The sequence below is a fragment of the Tachysurus fulvidraco genome, chromosome 3 (assembly GCF_022655615.1).
Source record: "Tachysurus fulvidraco isolate hzauxx_2018 chromosome 3, HZAU_PFXX_2.0, whole genome shotgun sequence".
In the NCBI taxonomy this organism is placed as follows: domain Eukaryota; kingdom Metazoa; phylum Chordata; class Actinopteri; order Siluriformes; family Bagridae; genus Tachysurus; species Tachysurus fulvidraco.
Window position 1 is genome coordinate 32,749,338 of NC_062520.1, and position 18,784 is coordinate 32,768,121.

General features: G+C 43.9%; 1 protein-coding gene across 1 annotated transcript; it reads right to left on the reverse strand.

Moving 5' to 3' along the window:
* Positions 1-1,853: 1,853 nt before the first annotated feature.
* Positions 1,854-16,001, reverse strand: ciarta (circadian associated repressor of transcription a). Its single transcript, XM_047811616.1, has 6 exons — positions 15,807-16,001; positions 11,246-11,475; positions 10,287-10,362; positions 8,686-8,764; positions 6,300-6,501; positions 1,854-5,730 (listed from the first exon to the last, which is right to left on the reverse strand). The coding sequence occupies exons 2-6, from the start codon at positions 11,471-11,473 to the stop codon at positions 5,263-5,265; spliced, it is 1,053 nt and encodes a 350-aa protein (XP_047667572.1). The 5' UTR covers positions 11,474-11,475; positions 15,807-16,001; the 3' UTR covers positions 1,854-5,262.
* Between the last annotated feature and the right edge of the window lie 2,783 nt (positions 16,002-18,784).

The following is an 18,784-nucleotide window of genomic DNA, read 5'->3' on the forward strand; positions in this document are numbered from 1 at the left end:
AATCAGGAAATGTATCGAGGTTATTGTTGGATTTAAATAGAATTATTAAAGATATTTATTAAACCTGTTAAATTATATGTTTAAAAAACGGCCACGTCTGAAACATGAAATCACCTTCACTCTCATGTCCTACACACTCCTGCTCCTCCCTTTGTAGCTATTCAGTCTAGAGAAGAGACAGAAGGCAATAGTATGGGGGTCTACCAAAAACTGCATGGAGACAGGGGGGGGGGGCTGCATGCATGTGTGTGTGTGTGTGTGTGTGTGTGTGTGTGTGTGTGTGTGTGTGTGTGTGTGGTTGGTAACATGCATACTGAATGTTGTGTGGGTGAGTCAATAACCACTGAAGCCTAAAAAGCAGTTTTGCACTGAAACCTATACACAGACCTACCAGCCAAACAAGTGTGTGTGTGTGTGTGTGTGTGTGTGTGTGTGTGTGTGTGTGTGTGTGTGTGTGTGTGTGTGTGTGTGTGTGTGTGTGTGTGTGTGAGAAGATAAAATAAAGGAACACAATGCCCAATGCACTAAATATCCACTGTGGCAGGTGGCCTTCACATGATGATCTAATCAGCCATAAACTCATGCAGATACAGACCAGCAGTTCATCACTTCATCACTTCATCATTTCATCACTTCATCACTTCATCACTTCATCCATCAGAATGGGGGAAGAAATTGATCTCAAGGATTTTTACCAGGTTATGATTGCTGATGACAGCCAGGTTAGTTTAAATATTTCGAGCTCTGCTGAAGCCCTTTGTATAAACTAGTGCAGTAAACACCCAGTGAGCAGCGGTTCTGCTGAGCAAAGACACCGTGTTGGTGAGAGAGATGAACAGAGAAAGTGTAGACACCTTCAGGCTTGGTTAGAGAGTCTGACTCCTAACCATAAGGTTGTGGGCTCGAGTCTCGGGCCGGCAATACCACGACTGAGGTGCCCATGAGCAAGGCACCGAACCCCCCAACTGCTCCCCGGGCAACGCAGCATAAATGGCTGCCCACTGCTCCAGGTGTGTGTTCATGGTGTGTGTGTTCACTGCTGTGTGTGTGTGTGTGTGTGTTCACTGCTGTGTGTGTGTTCACTGCTGTGTGTGTGTGTTCACTGCTGTGTGTGTGTGTGTGTGTTCACTGCTGTGTGTGTGTGTTCACTGCTGTGTGTCTGTGTGTTCACTGTGTGTGTGTTCACTGTGTGTGTGTGTATGTGTGTTCACTGTGTTTGTGTGTGTGTGTGTTCACTGCTGTGTGTGTGTGTGTGTGTGTGTGTGTGTGTGTGTGTGTGTGTGTGTGTTCACTGCTGTGTGTGTGTGCACTTTGGATGGGATAAATGCAGAGAACAAATACTGAGTCTGGGTCACCGTACTTAGCCGTATGTCACGTCACTTACAGAAGAGGTGACAGTAGCTCAGACATCCATCCTGTACAAACACACTGAGCAGAAAAACATCTCAGAACGAGAACAAATCGAACTTTGAGGTGGATCAGAACAGCAGGTTCCACTTGGGTTTACTAAGAGACAGAAAGCCGAGGCTGCAGTTAGAACAGACGACAAAAACCAAACAGGTGAGAAGACTGTGTGAAGAATCTGGATTTCTTGGTCAGAATTTGAAGCCACCCTACTTTAAGTCAGCGATCCAGGCTGGTGGAGGTGGTGTCATGGCACGGGGAATATTTTCTTGTCACATTTCAGCGGCCTTCACAGTCACAGGGATTTGAGATAAGGATGTACACGCTGCTCCAACACACTGGAGCTTGTCCTCCATACACACTGGCACCAGCTTACCATAACTGCAGATGTAGGCTCAGGGTAAAGAGACTTAATCATGTGTAACTACTGGACACAAAAACACAGAACGTTCTTTCCAAAATGGATTGTTTATTAAAAGACTGAAAAAAGTAGAAAGATGAAAATAAATAGAGAGATAACAGACAGTTGGGCTGCGGAGAAGAAAATACACAGAGAAGTGCAATGATTTGTTATTGGTTCTAAAGACAGGTCAAATCCCGTATTACATTAAATAAAGGGCAAGAGCAGAGAAGCGATCATCTGAACCCTAAACACACGCCACAGGTCTGACGTTAGCGTCTGAATAACAGGAATACATCTTGATGATGTTATTGCTTGAATTTTTCAGTTGCCTGCTTTGCTGTACATGAGTTACAGGTACACCTCCTGCTAGGTCAGTATCAGCTCCACAACATCTGCTAGGTCAGTATCAGCTCCACAACATCTGCTAGGTCAGTATCAGCTCCACAACATCTGCTAGGTCAGTATCAGCTCCACAACATCTGCTAGGTCAGTATCAGCTCCACAACATCTACTAACCAACACAATCTCTTGTTTTTGCTGATAATTACACACAATTATGGAAAATATGCATAAGCACAAAGTAAGGATTAAAATCGGGATAAATAACAGCAGGAACCCTGGATGTGCCGTGGTCGCTTGTGTCCTTCACACTCCGTGTCCTCAGCCCTGTTTGTCTTACATTAGTGCACAATAACAGCTGTAACAGTTCTAATGGACTCGGACGTCTACAAACGATCAAAAACCAGATATAAAACACACGTATGCTATTAAAGGCACAGGTTTCCCTCGCTTTCTTTCTGTTACTACAGAAACTAATGCAGCTAAAATGTCACCCAAAAAACTGTACAGGAAACGCCCCTCACGCCGGATGGGGGAGGGGGGGGGCTGCAGATGAATAAATAACCAAACAAAAACATATAAAAAAGTGTTCATATGAATAAATAATGGGCTGGAATTGTGTTGGAAAGCATGAGCTTGATCTGTGACCTTCTTCATTACAGTCACACACAATATTCTACATAATCACGTCACATTGCAGACTGCATCCGGGTCCGATGAGAAAACAAATAAGTGGAGATTCTAACACACCTACACCAGGAAGTCAAGAGCACTGAACATCTGCTCCAGGTGTTGGAGAGCCAGTGACTTTCTCCATCAGTCCATCAGCATTAGCACTGTTATGACCAGAGTACAGAGGTGGACAGGGACAGTGTCTCTCTCTCAGTGTCTCTCTGTGTCTGGTCCTCTTCCCATGTCATCTCAGGGAGTTGGTCCTTCTGGTCTCACTGAGGTCATATTTTGTATTTAAAACTTTCCTGTAAAGCTTCAGTGTGACAATATCTGTTGTCTAACTTCACATATCTGCTATAGAAATAAAACTGAACTGAATAATAATAATAATAATAATAATATTAAACACATCACAATAGAAATGTTACCCTACTGCTCTTTAGTTTCTTGCCTTATTTATACGTCCCTTTGATATTTGCCCCATGTGACACCCGATGAGACGTCTGGCTCCTGGCCCTGTGACCTACAGCTGTGTACATACACAAACTTTCAGCTCGCTCTGAGACCTCGACGTCTCTAATCCAACACCCGAGGTCCAAGAGTGAAGCAGTGACCAGTTGCTACTGGTGTGCTGACCATATCAGGCACCGGACTTTTGCCCCATGTTGCTTCTCTCGGCTCAACTTTAAAGGCCCCCAATCTTCTACCCCTGCTTATTGCCCACCTCCATGTTCGTCTTTCTTTTGCTAGCAACGACCTAACCAGCTAACTGTGATGTGTATATTCTCCTTCTCAAAGCAGTGAAGTGTAGCGTCTGATTTAGGAGAACATCTCGGCGTGTTGGGACTCGTTTACACTTCAGAAGTGTTACTTTATTTTTTATGCTAATGCGTGAAGGGGAGGAGTTTATCCTGAGGTGACGAGTAAGAGTTCGGAGTCGAGGAGGAGTTTTGTTTGTTTGTTTGTTTGTTTGTTTTTCAGACATTTTAACAGGAACTAAATTTCTTTTTTTATCGCTACAACTTCCTTCCTTTATTGGACTTTTAAAACCTTCTCATAATAATAATAATAATAATAATAATAATAATAATAATAATAATAATAATCCCTTTTGCTTCATGTTCCATCTCGTGGCCAATTCTAACTCCTCACAGTCATTTAGAATCATTTCTAGCTTCGTCCTTTTCAGCCTTAAAGGTTAACATTTAAAACATTCTGCTGTGATCTGAAGTTTCAGCAGGCAAACGGTGGGACTGAAGGCATCAGCAGAGGAGTTTAAATGTTCCCACAGTGTGTGTGTGTGTGTGTGTGTGTGTGTGTGTGAGGATTCAGTAACTAAACCCTGCAGTGTGTCCTGGTAACTGTAACGTGTGTGTGTGTGTGAATGTGACTCATCCACAATGTGATCATTAGATTAAAGTCTACACACTCACATGCACACTCTCACTCACACGCACACTCACGTGCACACTCTTACTCACGTGCACACTCACGTGCACACTCACACACTCTTCCTCCTTTTATAGGGTGCTGGTTCTTTTGTCCTAATCAAAAGGTTTATAGATTTAAGTTTGCTCTCTGAGGTCTGAACCTGAACGACACGAAATTTGTCTAGAATTGGAATCAGGGAACTGTTTAACATTAATAATGCAATTCCTATTAATAAAACCTTCAGTAAGTCACTTTGTGTTTGACATTAGTGTGTCTCCTTGTATGCAAATGACCAGGAGAGCTCATGAGAGCTCATAGGAGCTCATAGGACAACCTTATTAACTGAATTTTCATTCAGTCTCATGGGTACATGGGAATAATTTCATATTTAATATGGAAATCAACTTGCAGTAGGATCAGACACACACACACACACACACACACACACACACACACACACACACACACACACACACACACACACAGGATCCTGAGTAACTATGGCATAAGGCTGAAGGTTTGCTCAGCAAGGCAGACACTTCTGATCAGCAGTAGATGAGGCTGCGTTGGTCCGACACACTTCTGAACTCTGCTACACATTGTAATGGGTGTGAAATGTTGTGTCTTTGTGATCATTCCCTTCTGAAACAAAAACATGAGGTCCTGTGTGTTGTGGACGGTTCGGCGTAACTCCCTCCAGCTGTCTTAATAAACTACTGAATGTTTGTGTCTAAATAACAGCATCATTTTGTTATCATACACTGAACTGATACACTGATGTAACAACACACACACACACACACACACACACACACACACACACACACACACACACACCTGCTCGATCAGCACACTGCTACTGATTTTTCTGGATCTCATCATTTTTACAACACAAAAAGGCTAAGCTGCCTAAATATCCGTAAAAATATTAATAAAAAAAGAATCAGTTACAAAAAAACACCCCAGAAGTTTTCCTAAACAAGTCTCTGTTGTCTGGGTTTGGTTCTGACTCATTAACTTTGTAATAGGCTTGAAAGGTGCTCTGTGATTGGAGGAGACAGGCTCCGCCCCTCTGACAGAGTCACCGTCACTGGCTCGGAGCAGGGTGTTGTGGATGAGATGGAGTTGTCCTGCGTTGCCGGACTGCCCCTGCTGGACAGAAGAGGAGGTGCAAGGTGAAAGTGGCCATTTGTGATGTCTTTGTCTCCACCTTCTCTCAGGGTGGGACAGGACTTGGGAGGGGAAAGGATGGGGGCGACATGGACCCACGTCATGCCCGGCTCGGCCCAACACACGCCCTTAGGTCCGGATGTTTTCTCGCTGCTCTTGTCAGATTGGTCTGCGTGGGATGTTGGTGTGCAGCTGAGAGACAAACCTTCACTTTGTTCTTCTTTCTCCTGACCTTTTATGTGGAAGCACTTACATGCAACAGGAGTCGGAGTAGCGGAAGAGTCCGTGTCTGACCAGCTTAGTCTTCTCTTCTGGAGAGAGAGAGAGAGAGAGAGAGAGAGAGAGAGAGTTAAACGAGTAACCATCCTGATCATTTTGATTACTGACTCCAGACCATTTCATGTGTTCCTTTTTAACAGAAGTCTGATCTGGTTTATGGAGCTTTACATCAGCTTAGTTTGTGAGGTCACAATAATCTACAGAGCTTTGGGAAGATCTCAGAGTGTAGTTAGGGTTTAATAAATAAATAAATAAACAAACAAATAAATAAATAAGTTGGAGCCTTAATCTATAATGAACTTCTACAATGACCCTGTGTCTGTGTGTGTCTGTGTGTGTGTGTGTGTCTGTGTGTGTCTGTCTGTGTGTGTGTGTGTGTGTGTGTGTGTGTGTGTGTCTGTGTGTGTGTGTGTGTCTGTGTGTGTGTGTGTGTCTGTGTGTGTGTGTCTGTGTGTGTGTGTCTGTGTGTGTGTGTCTGTGTGTGTGTGTCTGTGTGTGTGTGTGTGTCTGTGTGTGTGTGTCTGTGTGTGTCTGTGTGTGTCTGTGTGTGTGTGTGTGTGTGTGTCTGTGTATGCGTGTATGTGTGTGTGTGTGTGCTGACCTTAACTGGAATGTGCAGTTGGTCTCTCTGCTTGTGTGGTGGTGTACTACTACAACTACTGCTGCTGCTGCTGCTGCTGCTGTTTGATCCTTGTACATAAAGCTGTGTAGATTTACATGTTCCTGTAGACGTAATGCTGACGTGAGGGAACCAAAGCTTTAGCATCATCTCCACCTGCAGCAGAGTGGGCAGATACTTCTCTCTGAGGGGGCAAACAAAGGGAGAGTGAACCAAGTGTGCACCAGTACAGTGTGTGTAGAAGGAAACCACAACAGAATAGTGTACAGTATAGTGTACAGTGTATAGTGTACAGTATAGTGTACAGTATAGTGTACAGTGTATAGTGTACAGTATAGTGTACAGTATAGTGTACAGTATAGTGTACAGTGTAGTGTACAGTGTATAGTGTACAGTATAGTGTACAGTGTATAGTGTACAGTATAGTGTACAGTATAGTGTACAGTATAGTGTACAATATAGTGTACAGTGTATAGTGTACAGTGTATAGTGTACAGTATAGTGTACAGTATAGTGTACAGTATAGTGTACAGTGTATAGTGTACAGTATAGTGTATAGTGTACAGTGTATAGTGTACAGTATAGTGTATAGTGTACAGTGTACAGTATAGTGTATAGTGTACAGTGTATAGTGTACAGTATAGTGTATAGTGTACAGTGTATAGTGTACAGTATAGTGTACAGTATAGTGTACAGTATAGTGTACAGTGTATAGTGTACAGTGTATAGTGTACAGTATAGTGTACAGTATAGTGTACAGTGTATAGTGTACAGTATAGTGTACAGTATAGTGTACAGTGTATAGTGTACAGTATAGTGTACAGTACAGTGTATAGTGTACAGTATAGTGTACAGTGTATAGTGTACAGTGTATAGTGTACAGTGTATAGTATAGTGTACAGTATAGTGTACAGTGTACAGTATAGTGTACAGTGTATAGTGTATAGTGTACAGTGTAGTGTACAGTGTATAGTGTACAGTATAGTGTACAGTATATAGTGTAGTGTATAGTGTACAGTGTATAGTGTACAGTATAGTGTACAGTATAGTGTACAGTATAGTGTACAGTGTATAGTGTACAGTGTACAGTATAGTGTACAGTGTATAGTGTACAGTATAGTGTACAGTATAGTGTACAGTATAGTGTACAGTGTATAGTGTACAGTATAGTGTATAGTGTACAGTGTATAGTGTACAGTATAGTGTATAGTGTACAGTATAGTGTATAGTGTACAGTGTACAGTATAGTGTATAGTGTACAGTGTACAGTATAGTGTACAGTATAGTGTATAGTGTACAGTATAGTGTACAGTGTATAGTGTACAGTGTACAGTATATAGTGTACAGTATAGTGTACAGTGTATAGTGTACAGTATATAGTGTACAGTATAGTGTACAGTGTATAGTGTACAGTATAGTGTACAGTGTAGTGTACAGTGTATAGTGTACAGTGTACAGTATAGTGTACAGTGTAGTGTACAGTGTATAGTGTATAGTGTACAGTGTATAGTGTACAGTATAGTGTACAGTGTATAGTGTACAGAATAGTGTACAGTGTATAGTGTACAGTATAGTGTACAGTGTATAGTGTACAGTGTACAGAATAGTGTACAGTATAGTGTATAGTGTACAGTGTATAGTGTACAGTATAGTGTACAGTACAGTACAGTGTACAGTGTATAGTGTACAGAATAGTGTACAGTGTATAGTGTACAGTGTATAGTGTACAGTGTATAGTGTACAGTATAGTGTACAGTACAGTACAGTGTACAGTGTATAGTGTACAGAATAGTGTACAGTGTATAGTGTACAGTATAGTGTACAGTACAGTATAGTGTACAGTGTATAGTGTACAGAATAGTGTACAGTATAGTGTACAGTATAGTGTACAGTACAGTATAGTGTACAGTGTATAGTGTACAGTGTACAGTATAGTGTACAGTACAGTGTACATGTCACAGTAAAGTGCTTTGTCCTGAGGGGAAAACCTACATCAGCACTTTGTCCAGGGCACTTTCCTGATTGCCCCGAGACTCCACCAGGGCTTTTATACTCATTATGTTCTGCTAAAGCTCCAAGTTGTTACCAGGAAACATCAAGTTAAGCATCAAAACCCCAGGAAGGAAGATAGTGAATAATTAATAAACTTTTATAACAATCTTCAGACGCATCGTTCACCTGGGGGGAAGTCAGAACATGGCTAATCAGTAATAAATGTAAGCCTAAATCTCATATGTACATTAAAAGCTCATTTATTTTAGCCTTTATTCAGCTGCTACAATCATCCTGTTGGAGTAGCTTCTTCTGTGCTTTGACTAAATCGGGTCTCTGCTCAGCGTGACCAGGACACCACAGGTCTCTGACGTACCCGATATGTGGCTTCTGCAGCACTCCTACGATCCTCTGGATTCGGTCCATAGCCAAACTCTGCTGGAAACTGCTGAGACCTGTCAGAAGGAACACATGAGCTAAATATGACCATTGTACAGAAAAAGGGTTTTAATTTACAGTCTAAATATATGGACGTCACTGCTGCATGATGATGTGTGTGTTAATGTGCAGACACTTCACTTCTGTGCTGCGTGAAATATTAATAAGTTGCTTCAATCCCCAATTGTTCTGTTTGTGAACATTAGTGGGTCTCGGTGGGGTCTCGGTGGGGTCTCGGTGGGGTCTCAGTGGGGTCTGTGGGGTCTTGGTGGGGTCTCGGTGGGGTCTCGGTGGGGTCAGTGATAAAGGAACAAACTCAGCAAGACGGTAAAGCAGTAGCTCAGGGGTGAAGGTGTCGGACTACCGATTGGAAGGCTGTGAGATTAAATCTCAAGTCCATCACACTACTAACCCTCAATCACTTAGTTATATAAATTGAGATAAACGTAAATGGCTCTGGATAAAAGTGTCAGCCAAATGGCGATCAGGGCTGGCTTCTCTCCTGATGTCCATCATGTGCTCCTCGTGAACAGAAATGCTTCCTTGTGCAGTGCCAGTCGACGGGCTAACGACAGCAGGGGAACCCTGAAGCATGCACAGCAATTATTCAGCTTGTCAGTCAGACAAGAGGGCGCTCTCACCACAGCGCTCTCTGATTGGGTGGCCTGTAGTTCTGCTGTCCTCTCTTCACCTTCCTGAACAGGGTTTATATTCTACCATTTCCCAATTTCCTGGGAACCCACAGTGAGCTTCATAACCATTCTAAAACCAAGAACAGCGGTGGTCCTGTGTGTTTGTAAGGTTAAAGTTAGACGTGAGACACTGAGACACCTCAGGTAGACACACACAGGGATCGGTTTAAGTGCCACCATGTACACAACAGTGCTGATGACCAAAGAATAATAATGGTCAGATGTAGTAGGTGAGGTGAGTGGGAACGTAACACACTGGTGATGTTCCTGCACCATTCACCTTCTGGTTCAAGTTCCAGGTGTTGACTTGGCCTTCAAATGTGCCAAATATGTGCTGGTCTCACCAGGACACGCTGATATATGGAGGTCCCAAGTCACAACTACATCATAGCTTGAAAGGTCTTTTGGATTTCATGCCTGAACTGGTCAGGGCTGTTGTGTTGGAGAAGAACAAAAAAGGGAAACTTCTCAGTCTTCAGGTGGTTTTACTGTTATTGCTGATGGGGGAATATCCAGAGTTTAGAGCTAGCAGTGATATGAGTTAGCAGTGCGAGGAGTCCTGGGTTCATTACCGTGTGCAGATTAATGATATAAACAGCACCAACACAGAACAGACCAAGAACAAGTCCATGTTTTATTAATACACCTCGTAAAGAATGAAGGTGAAATCTGGTTTAAATCTAAAGTACTGAAAAATCTTTTATCCTTTAAGTACCAGACACACCTGTAATACACCCAAAGCCTCGTTTCCTCCAATCAGACTGTATGTAAACTGTTGTGTGTTCACATCCCTGTGCTGTCACAAACTTTTAGCTTGTTAGAAACTTTACACATGCTCACAAATTACCTCTGTCAAATCGGCCCTTCTTCAGTCCGTGCAACAGCTCCAAAAGGGGTCGGATGAAACCCTGCAGCTCGAAGCACTGAGAGAGAGAGAGAGAGAGAGAGAGAGAGAGAGAGAGAGAGAGAGAGAGAGAGAGAGAGAGAGAGAGAGAGAGATCAGAGAGAGAGGGGGGGGGGGAGACAGAGACAGAGAGAGAGAGAGAGAGAGAGAGAGAGGGAGTGAGGGAGAGAGAGAGAGACAGAGACAGAGAGACAGACAGAGACAGAGAGACAGAGAGAGAGAGAGAGAGACAGAGAGACAGAGAGAGAGAGAGAGAGACAGAGAGACAGAGAGAGAGAGACAGAGAGAGAGAGAGAGAGAGAGAGAGAGAGAGAGACTGAATGTATTACAGGTATTTACTCTAACCACAGCTGTAGAAGGTAAGAGACCAGACCTACAGTATAAATGAGAAACACATGGAGCTTTTCTTCACGACTCCACAGTAAAACATTCAGGACTTTGTACACGACAGATTTACATTTACACACCATGATTTTCTTGCATTGTGAAAAGTGGACAATAACGTTCCTAAAGAGGAAGAGATCTTAAGCCTTTCTCTTAAACACTGAACACTTAGAAGCTCCACCGTACGTTCAGCTCGTTTCCCCACAACACACAGAGTTAACCGTCTCCTTCAGTGTCTAGCAGCAGCAGGGACCTTCACTTACATATGGTGGATGTAAAGCTATAAACCCTGTCGTATTGTCTAGACTCATTTAGTACTGTAAAGTTCCATAATCACACAGACGAGGACAGGCTCCTGTTTGAGTCCGGTTCTTCTCAAGGTTCCTCCCTCATGTCTACTCTTCTCTATTAGAGATTTAAACCTATTCACAGTTCTCAGTAAATCTGGTCTTGGCTTATGACAGCAAACTGACAGAACATACTGTAGGTTTTGTATAAAAAACGTGACCCATCCTCACTTTCTGGGCAAACAGCTGGTCTCTCTGTGTGCTTCCATCACTCCTGTCGTCCTTCTCTCTCTCCCTGTCTGTGCCGCTCCATCCCAGTAACGAGGAAGAGGAGGAAGAGGCTGAGCTACTGTGGTCACCTGACTTCTCATCCTCGGACAGAAAGATCTCAGAGTCGTCGTCACCAAACGTTAGACAATCACGTGATGTCTGAGTGGAGGAGCTTTCTACTGACTGCATGACTGAGTGAGTGAGAGAGGGGGAGAGAGGGGGGAGAAGGGGGAGGTAGAGAGTTGGGGGGGTAGCAAAAGAGAGAAAGATGAAAAGGGGAGAAATTTTTTTAATATTTATTATGAAATAAACTATAAAAAATCTATCACTTATGGTATTTTAAGATATCTTAAAAAGATAAAATAAAAAAAACACACACACCCCACACATACCACCCCCACCCCCACCCCCAACCCACACACACACACACACACACACACACACACACACACACACACAACTAAGAGTACATTTAAGAAAAAGAGAATACATGTATGTAGGTTGAAAGCTGCAGCTTTCATTCAGCATCAGTTGAAAGTGTTACACCATGGATGAACCTCTCTGGGAGATTGAAGGGAATGGAAGTGTGTGTGTGTGTGTGTGTGTGTGTGTGTGTGTGTGTGTGTGTGTGTGTGTGTGTGTGTGTGAGTGAGATGCACTGAGGGGGCTCTTTGGATCCCTGCGGCAGGAACACGCACATGCTCACATGCGCACACACGCACGTGCAAACACTCACGCACACTCTCTCTCTCTCTCTCTCACACACACACACACACACACACACACACACACACACACACACACACATTCTCTCTCTCTCACACACACACTTACTGATTGGTCTACTCCCATCCAACACCCCCCCACCCCCGCCCCCGCCCTGCTCTGCACTCTCTTCGTTGCCTCATGAGGCCATATTACAGTCTGTGTCTGTGGACCTACAGACACGTGTGACTCCATAAGAAGATGCAGCTCGCTCAGTGCTGATGGAAGCTCCAGGTCTACATGTATACTGTCCTGTTCAGGCTCAGTGTCAGGTGTCTGCACCAGATAAACCCCTAAAGCACATCACCATCAACCCTGTGAGCTCAAATGTCTCTGACTCTCAGCTGAATGAGGACAGTTCTCCAGCAGAGCTACTCTGAAAGCCTCCTTCTTCCACAGGACGTATCCACTAACTGCTGGGGGCGACCAGTGCGACCGAGGACCTCACATCATGGCAGAGTAAAACCTTCTGGCCAAAGCTTCTTGTCGCTGCTTCTAGGATTGCAGTCATGATATAATGCAGAATCGATACTCATGAGCACAATCGACATGTCTGGAGTTCACACAAAGCTCTTGTGTAAGCCGAGTGAATCGGAGTGGCTCTGTACAACACACCCAGTAAAATGCCCAATGGATCCTACATCTCGTCGAGATCTTTCCTGGTCACACACCACACCGAGCTCTGACCCAAAGCCAGATTCCACTGTAAGAGTCGTAATCACGCGACCTCCACCCGTGCATCTTACAGGTAGTTAGAACACAACATGGCTCCATGTCACCATATGTGTGGTCTGATCAGCAGACCTGGATCCATGTGTGTGTCCTGTGGAACACTGAGACCTTGTCACGTAGATAAGTGCAGTAAACAGACGAGTACACAAGCCGTAGTCAATAAACACAAGCCTTGTCTCTCCTCCAACTGTTGCTCCATCAGAGCCTTTACAATGTGGGGTTTCATCAGAGCTTCCACGTTCCTGCAGGTTCCTGATACTGTGGTAGGTTCCTGATACTGAGGCAGGTTCCTGATACTGAGGCAGGTTCCTGATACCGAGGCAGGTTCCTGATACCGAGGCAGGTTCCTGATACTGAGGCAGGTTCCTGATACTTAAAGGCAGGTTCCTGATACTGAGGCAGGTTCCTGATACCGAGGCAGGTTCCTGATACAGAGGCAGGTTCCTGTATCCATGCAGTAACTACCGTCAGCCACGTCACCCCTTGGCTGATGTGTGTGGTGCAGCAGGCGTTAAAAAGGAACATGTGGATCAAATAAATTGCTTTCTCTACTCTAGCAACACACACACACACACACACACACACACACACACACACACACACACTGGCCTTTCTATTACTGGTTGCCATAGTAATAATGTTTATCAGTGGGTGCCACACTTAGTATATAACATTCACCAGTGTGTGACCCTAACCCTAACACACGTGTGTTTTACCGTCGTCACTGTTAGACGTCGCTGCACAAACATGCAGCACATTTATATATAAAGTGAAACTTTTCTGAGCTCCTGAACACGTCTAACTGCTCGGATCTGACCTCAGTCGTGTCGCAGGACATCACCAGCAGTCCTGTGCACAATACACACTACACTGTACACTACACACTACACTGTACACTACACTGTACACTACACACTGTACACTACACACTGTACACTACACACTACACACTACACACTGTACACTACACACTGTACACTACACACTGTACACTACACACTACACACTGTACACTACACACTGTACACTGTACACTACACACTACACACTGTACACTACACACTACACACTGTACACTACACACTGTACACTACACTACACTACACACTACACTACACTACGCTACACACTGTACACTACACTACACACTGTACACTACACCACACACTACACTACACACTGTACACTACACTACACTACACACTGTACACTACACTACACTACACACTGTACACTACACTACACTACACACTGTACACCACACACTACACTATACACTGTACACTACACTACACTACACTACGCTACACACTGTACACTACACTACACTACACTACACTACACTACACTACACTACACTACACACTGTACACTACACTACACTACACACTGTACACTACACTACACTACACACTGTACACCACACACTACACTATACACTGTACACTACACTACGCTACACACTGTACACTACACTACACTACACACTACACTACACTACACTACGCTACACACTGTACACTACACTACACACTGTACACTACACCACACACTACACTACACACTGTACACTACACTACACTACACACTGTACACTACACTACACTACACACTGTACACTACACTACACTACACACTGTACACCACACACTACACTATACACTGTACACTACACTACACTACACTACGCTACACACTGTACACTACACTACACTACACTACACTACACTACGCTACACACTGTACACTACACTACACTACACACTACACTACACTACACTACGCTACACACTGTACACTACACTACACACTGTACACTACACCACACACTACACTACACACTGTACACTACACTACACTACACACTGTACACTACACTACACTACACACTGTACACCACACACTACACTACACACTGTACACTACACTACACTACACTACGCTACACACTGTACACTACACTACACTACACACTACACACATCACATCTGCAATATATCTAGGCTGTAAGTCTTAACCCAGTTGATACTCACTGCACTAACAGTGATGTACACACACACACACACACACACACACACACACACACACAAATACTACACTATTTACACCAGTACACAACATCTTACACCCAGTAAAGCTGCTGTGATTTTGTTGTTCATTTCTATTTCACTTTGCACAGACAGACACTCCCCCTCCCCCCACTCTTTCTCCCCTTCCCCTCTCCCCCACATCCCTCTCTCTCACTCCCTCCCCTCTCCCCCTCCCCTCCCTCATCTCTCTCACTCCCTCCCCTCCCCTCCCTCATCTCTCTCACTCCCCCATTCTCACTCACTCCCATCCCCATCTCTCTCACTCCCCCAGGCCCACCCCAGTATCTCACTCCCTCCCCCCACTCTCTCACTCCCTTGCCCTCCCCCACTCTCTCTCTCGCTCCCATCTCCATCTCTCTCCCGCCCCCCCCCCCCCCACTCTCACTCCCTCCCCTCATCTCTCTCACTCCCATCCCCATCTCTCTCACTCCCCCTGCCCTCCCCACTATCTCACTCCCCTCCCCCCACTCCCTCATCTCTCACTCCCCATCACTCATTCCCTCCCATCCCCCCTCTCTCACTCCCCTCTCCCCCACTCCCTCATCTCTCTCACTCCCAACCCCATCTCTCTAACTCCCCCTGCCCACCCCACTATCTCACTCCCCCCACTCCCCCCGATATAATACCACACAACATTTAGAAACAGGATATTACCCTAACAGACTTGACTGTAACACACAGTGTAGTAACACAAGCTTTAGTAGTAAACAGATCTGAGTTACAGCTGAACTTCACTGACAGAATCAGAATAAAGCTTTAAACCATGAAAACAGTGCAATAAACGAGTCCGTTCAGCACAAAGAGTAAACAAGACTAAAACAAGAAGGACAAAAGCCACGTTATTACACGTTATTACCCGTTATTACCTGTTATTACCCGTTTGCCCCCCCCCCGACCCTCCACGCTTGCACGTGCACACGGTTTTATATTCTCACCTTAGAAACAGCTGCAAACCGCCGACTCCCTTCAGCCCTTCTGCCAAACGACTGTGTATCTGCTGGATTAACTCGTGTGTCTCCACCGCTTTCCTCTTCTCTCCCTCCCTCTCTCTCTCTTTTCTTTTCTTTTCTCTCGACGTCAGCATGCGCTCGGAAACACGTGCCGAATTTAGTCTCCATCACACGCGGCCAATCAGCGGCGGCTCTCCGGGTCTGTGACCCGCCCAGTGCTGAGGCGACTAGCCAGTAAGCGAGCAGCTCTCCTATGATTGGCCAGTGTTTGCAACACCACGTTTTGACCACGCCCACACGTGTTTGACGTGTGCTTTAGTGTCTGTGAGCCAAATATGCTTACATATATTTAAAGCTGTTTGTTTTATATCACGTGTGTGTGTGTGTGTGTGTGTGTGTGTGTGTGTGTGTGTGTGTGTGTGTGTGTGTGTGTGTGTGTGTGTGTGTGTGTGTGTGTGTGTGAATATTTTGTGCATGTGTTCCAGTGGTGATCAAACCCCAGAAATGTCCCTGATAGATAGATAGATAGATAGATAGATAGATAGATAGATAGATAGATAGATAGATAGATAGATAGATAGATAGATAGATAGATAGATAGATAGATAGATAGATAGATAAACACAGATATTATTTGTCAGTGATTAAACTTGAATTCAGCAGATGGTGAAAATATCATATTATAGATATGAACTGATATAGAAGTGATATAGAAGTGATATATTATAGAAGTGATATAGAAGTGATATAGAAGTGATATAGAAGTGATATATTATAGAAGTGATATATTATAGAAGTGATATAGAAGTGATATATTATAGAAGTGATATAGAAGTGATATATTATAGAAGTGATATATTATAGAAGTGATATAGAAGTGATATAGAAGTGATATAGAAGTGATATATTATAGAAGTGATATAGAAGTGATATAGAAGTGATATAGAAGTGATATATTATAGAAGATAGAAGTGATATATTATAGAAGTGATATAGAAGTGATATAGAAGTGATATATTATAGAAGTGAACTGATGTAACACCATTTAAAATGTAAAACAATAATAGGAGAACAAAAGTAAGCTGAGTCTCAAATAACTCATACATTATTCTAGCCAAAGTTTCAGTATAGGCACACACACACACACACACACACACACACACACACACACACACACACACACACACACACACACACACACAAACACACACATGCCCCTCCCACACACATACACATTACATTTACAGCATGTGACAGATTCTTATCCTGAGCTTAAATCTCTATCACTGGACACATTAACTCTGGTTCACTAGGTTACATACTGAGATACCATGAGTCTAAAACTTTTTTAAAATATAAATGCAACAAACAAGGAAAGAAGTGCTAGTTGATGTGTTTCCTGAATAAGTAGGTCTTCAAGCGTCGTTTGAAACTAGTCAGTGACTCAGCTGTCCGGACCTCTAGGGGAAGTTCATCCCACCACCTCGGTGCCAGAACAGAGAAGAGTCTTGTAGTAAACTTCCCTCTTACCCTGAGAGATGGTGGAACCAGTGGGGCAGTGGTGTAGATCTGAGGGTGTGAGGTGCAGTGTGAGGAGTGATGAGGGCTTTGAGATGAGAGGTCAATTTGGATCATTTACAGAGGATGAATTGTGTTCATATGTAGAGCTGCCAGCTGTGTGTTACAGTAATCCTGTGTAGAAATGACAAGAGACTGAACAAGTACCTGAGCAGTCTGTGTGGGGAAAATGGCCGAATCCTTCTAATGTTGTAGAGAAGAAACCGACATGAGCGAGTCACATTAGAGACATAAGAGGAAAAGGACAGTTTGTCCATGGTTACCCCAAGGGTGTGAGCTGTGGCTGAAGGGGAGATCAGATCGTTGTGCAAGGATATAGTAAGGTCATGACCTGGAGATGAATCACCTGATGATCAGCAGGTCAGTTTTGCTAGGATTGAGCTTTAACTGATGAGCAGTCATCCATGATGAAATTTCTGCCAGACATGCTGAGATCCGGTCAGAAGCTGTGGCATCTGAGGGTGGGAAAGAGAAGATAAGTTGTGTATCATCAGCATAGCAGTGGTAAGAGAACCCATGTGATGAAATAACTTCACCAAGAGAGTGAGTATACAGGGAGAAAAGAAGAGGACCAAGTACTGAGCCCTGTGGGACACCAGTGGAGAGTCTGTGTGGAGCAGATGTCACTCCCCTCCATGTTAACTGATATGAGTGTCCTTCCAGGTAGGAGGCAAACCATTCCCAAGCTGATCCACAAATCCCAAGACTCTTGAGGGAGGATAAGAGAGTCTTGTGGTTGACCGTATCAAACGCTGCTGAAAGGTCAAGGAGGATGAGGACGGATGACAGTTTGGCTGATCTAGCAGTATGTAGCTTCTCAGAGACATCCAAAAGGGCTGTCTCTGTAGAGTGAGCTGCTTTAAAGCCAGACTGGTTGGGATCTTGGAGGTTGTTCTGTGAGAGACAGACAGTTGATTATAGACGATGTGTTCAAGAATCTTTGAAAGAAACAAGAGAAGTGATACCGGTCTGTAGTTACTGATGTCTGATGGATCCAGAGCAGGTTTCTTTAGGATGGGAAAAACACTTGCTCTCTTGAAAGTAGTTGGTACCTGACCAGATGCTATGGATCTACACACACACACACACACACACACACACACACACACACACACACACACACACACACACACACACACACACTAAACAGGTGAGTGCCAAATAATTAAATCTTCTAATAGATGTGGAAAGATACCAAATGTTTCTTTCTGTAACTCTGTGACAGAATCCTAATATAATGTTATGCCCTCTGTAATGTGTTTGTTTAGGGATCTTATAGGAACTTAGAAAACTACTCACTTTCATTCTCTCTCTCTCTCTCTCTCTCTCTCTCTCTCTCTCTCTCTCTCACTCTCTCTCTCTTTCTCTCTCTCTCTGACACACAC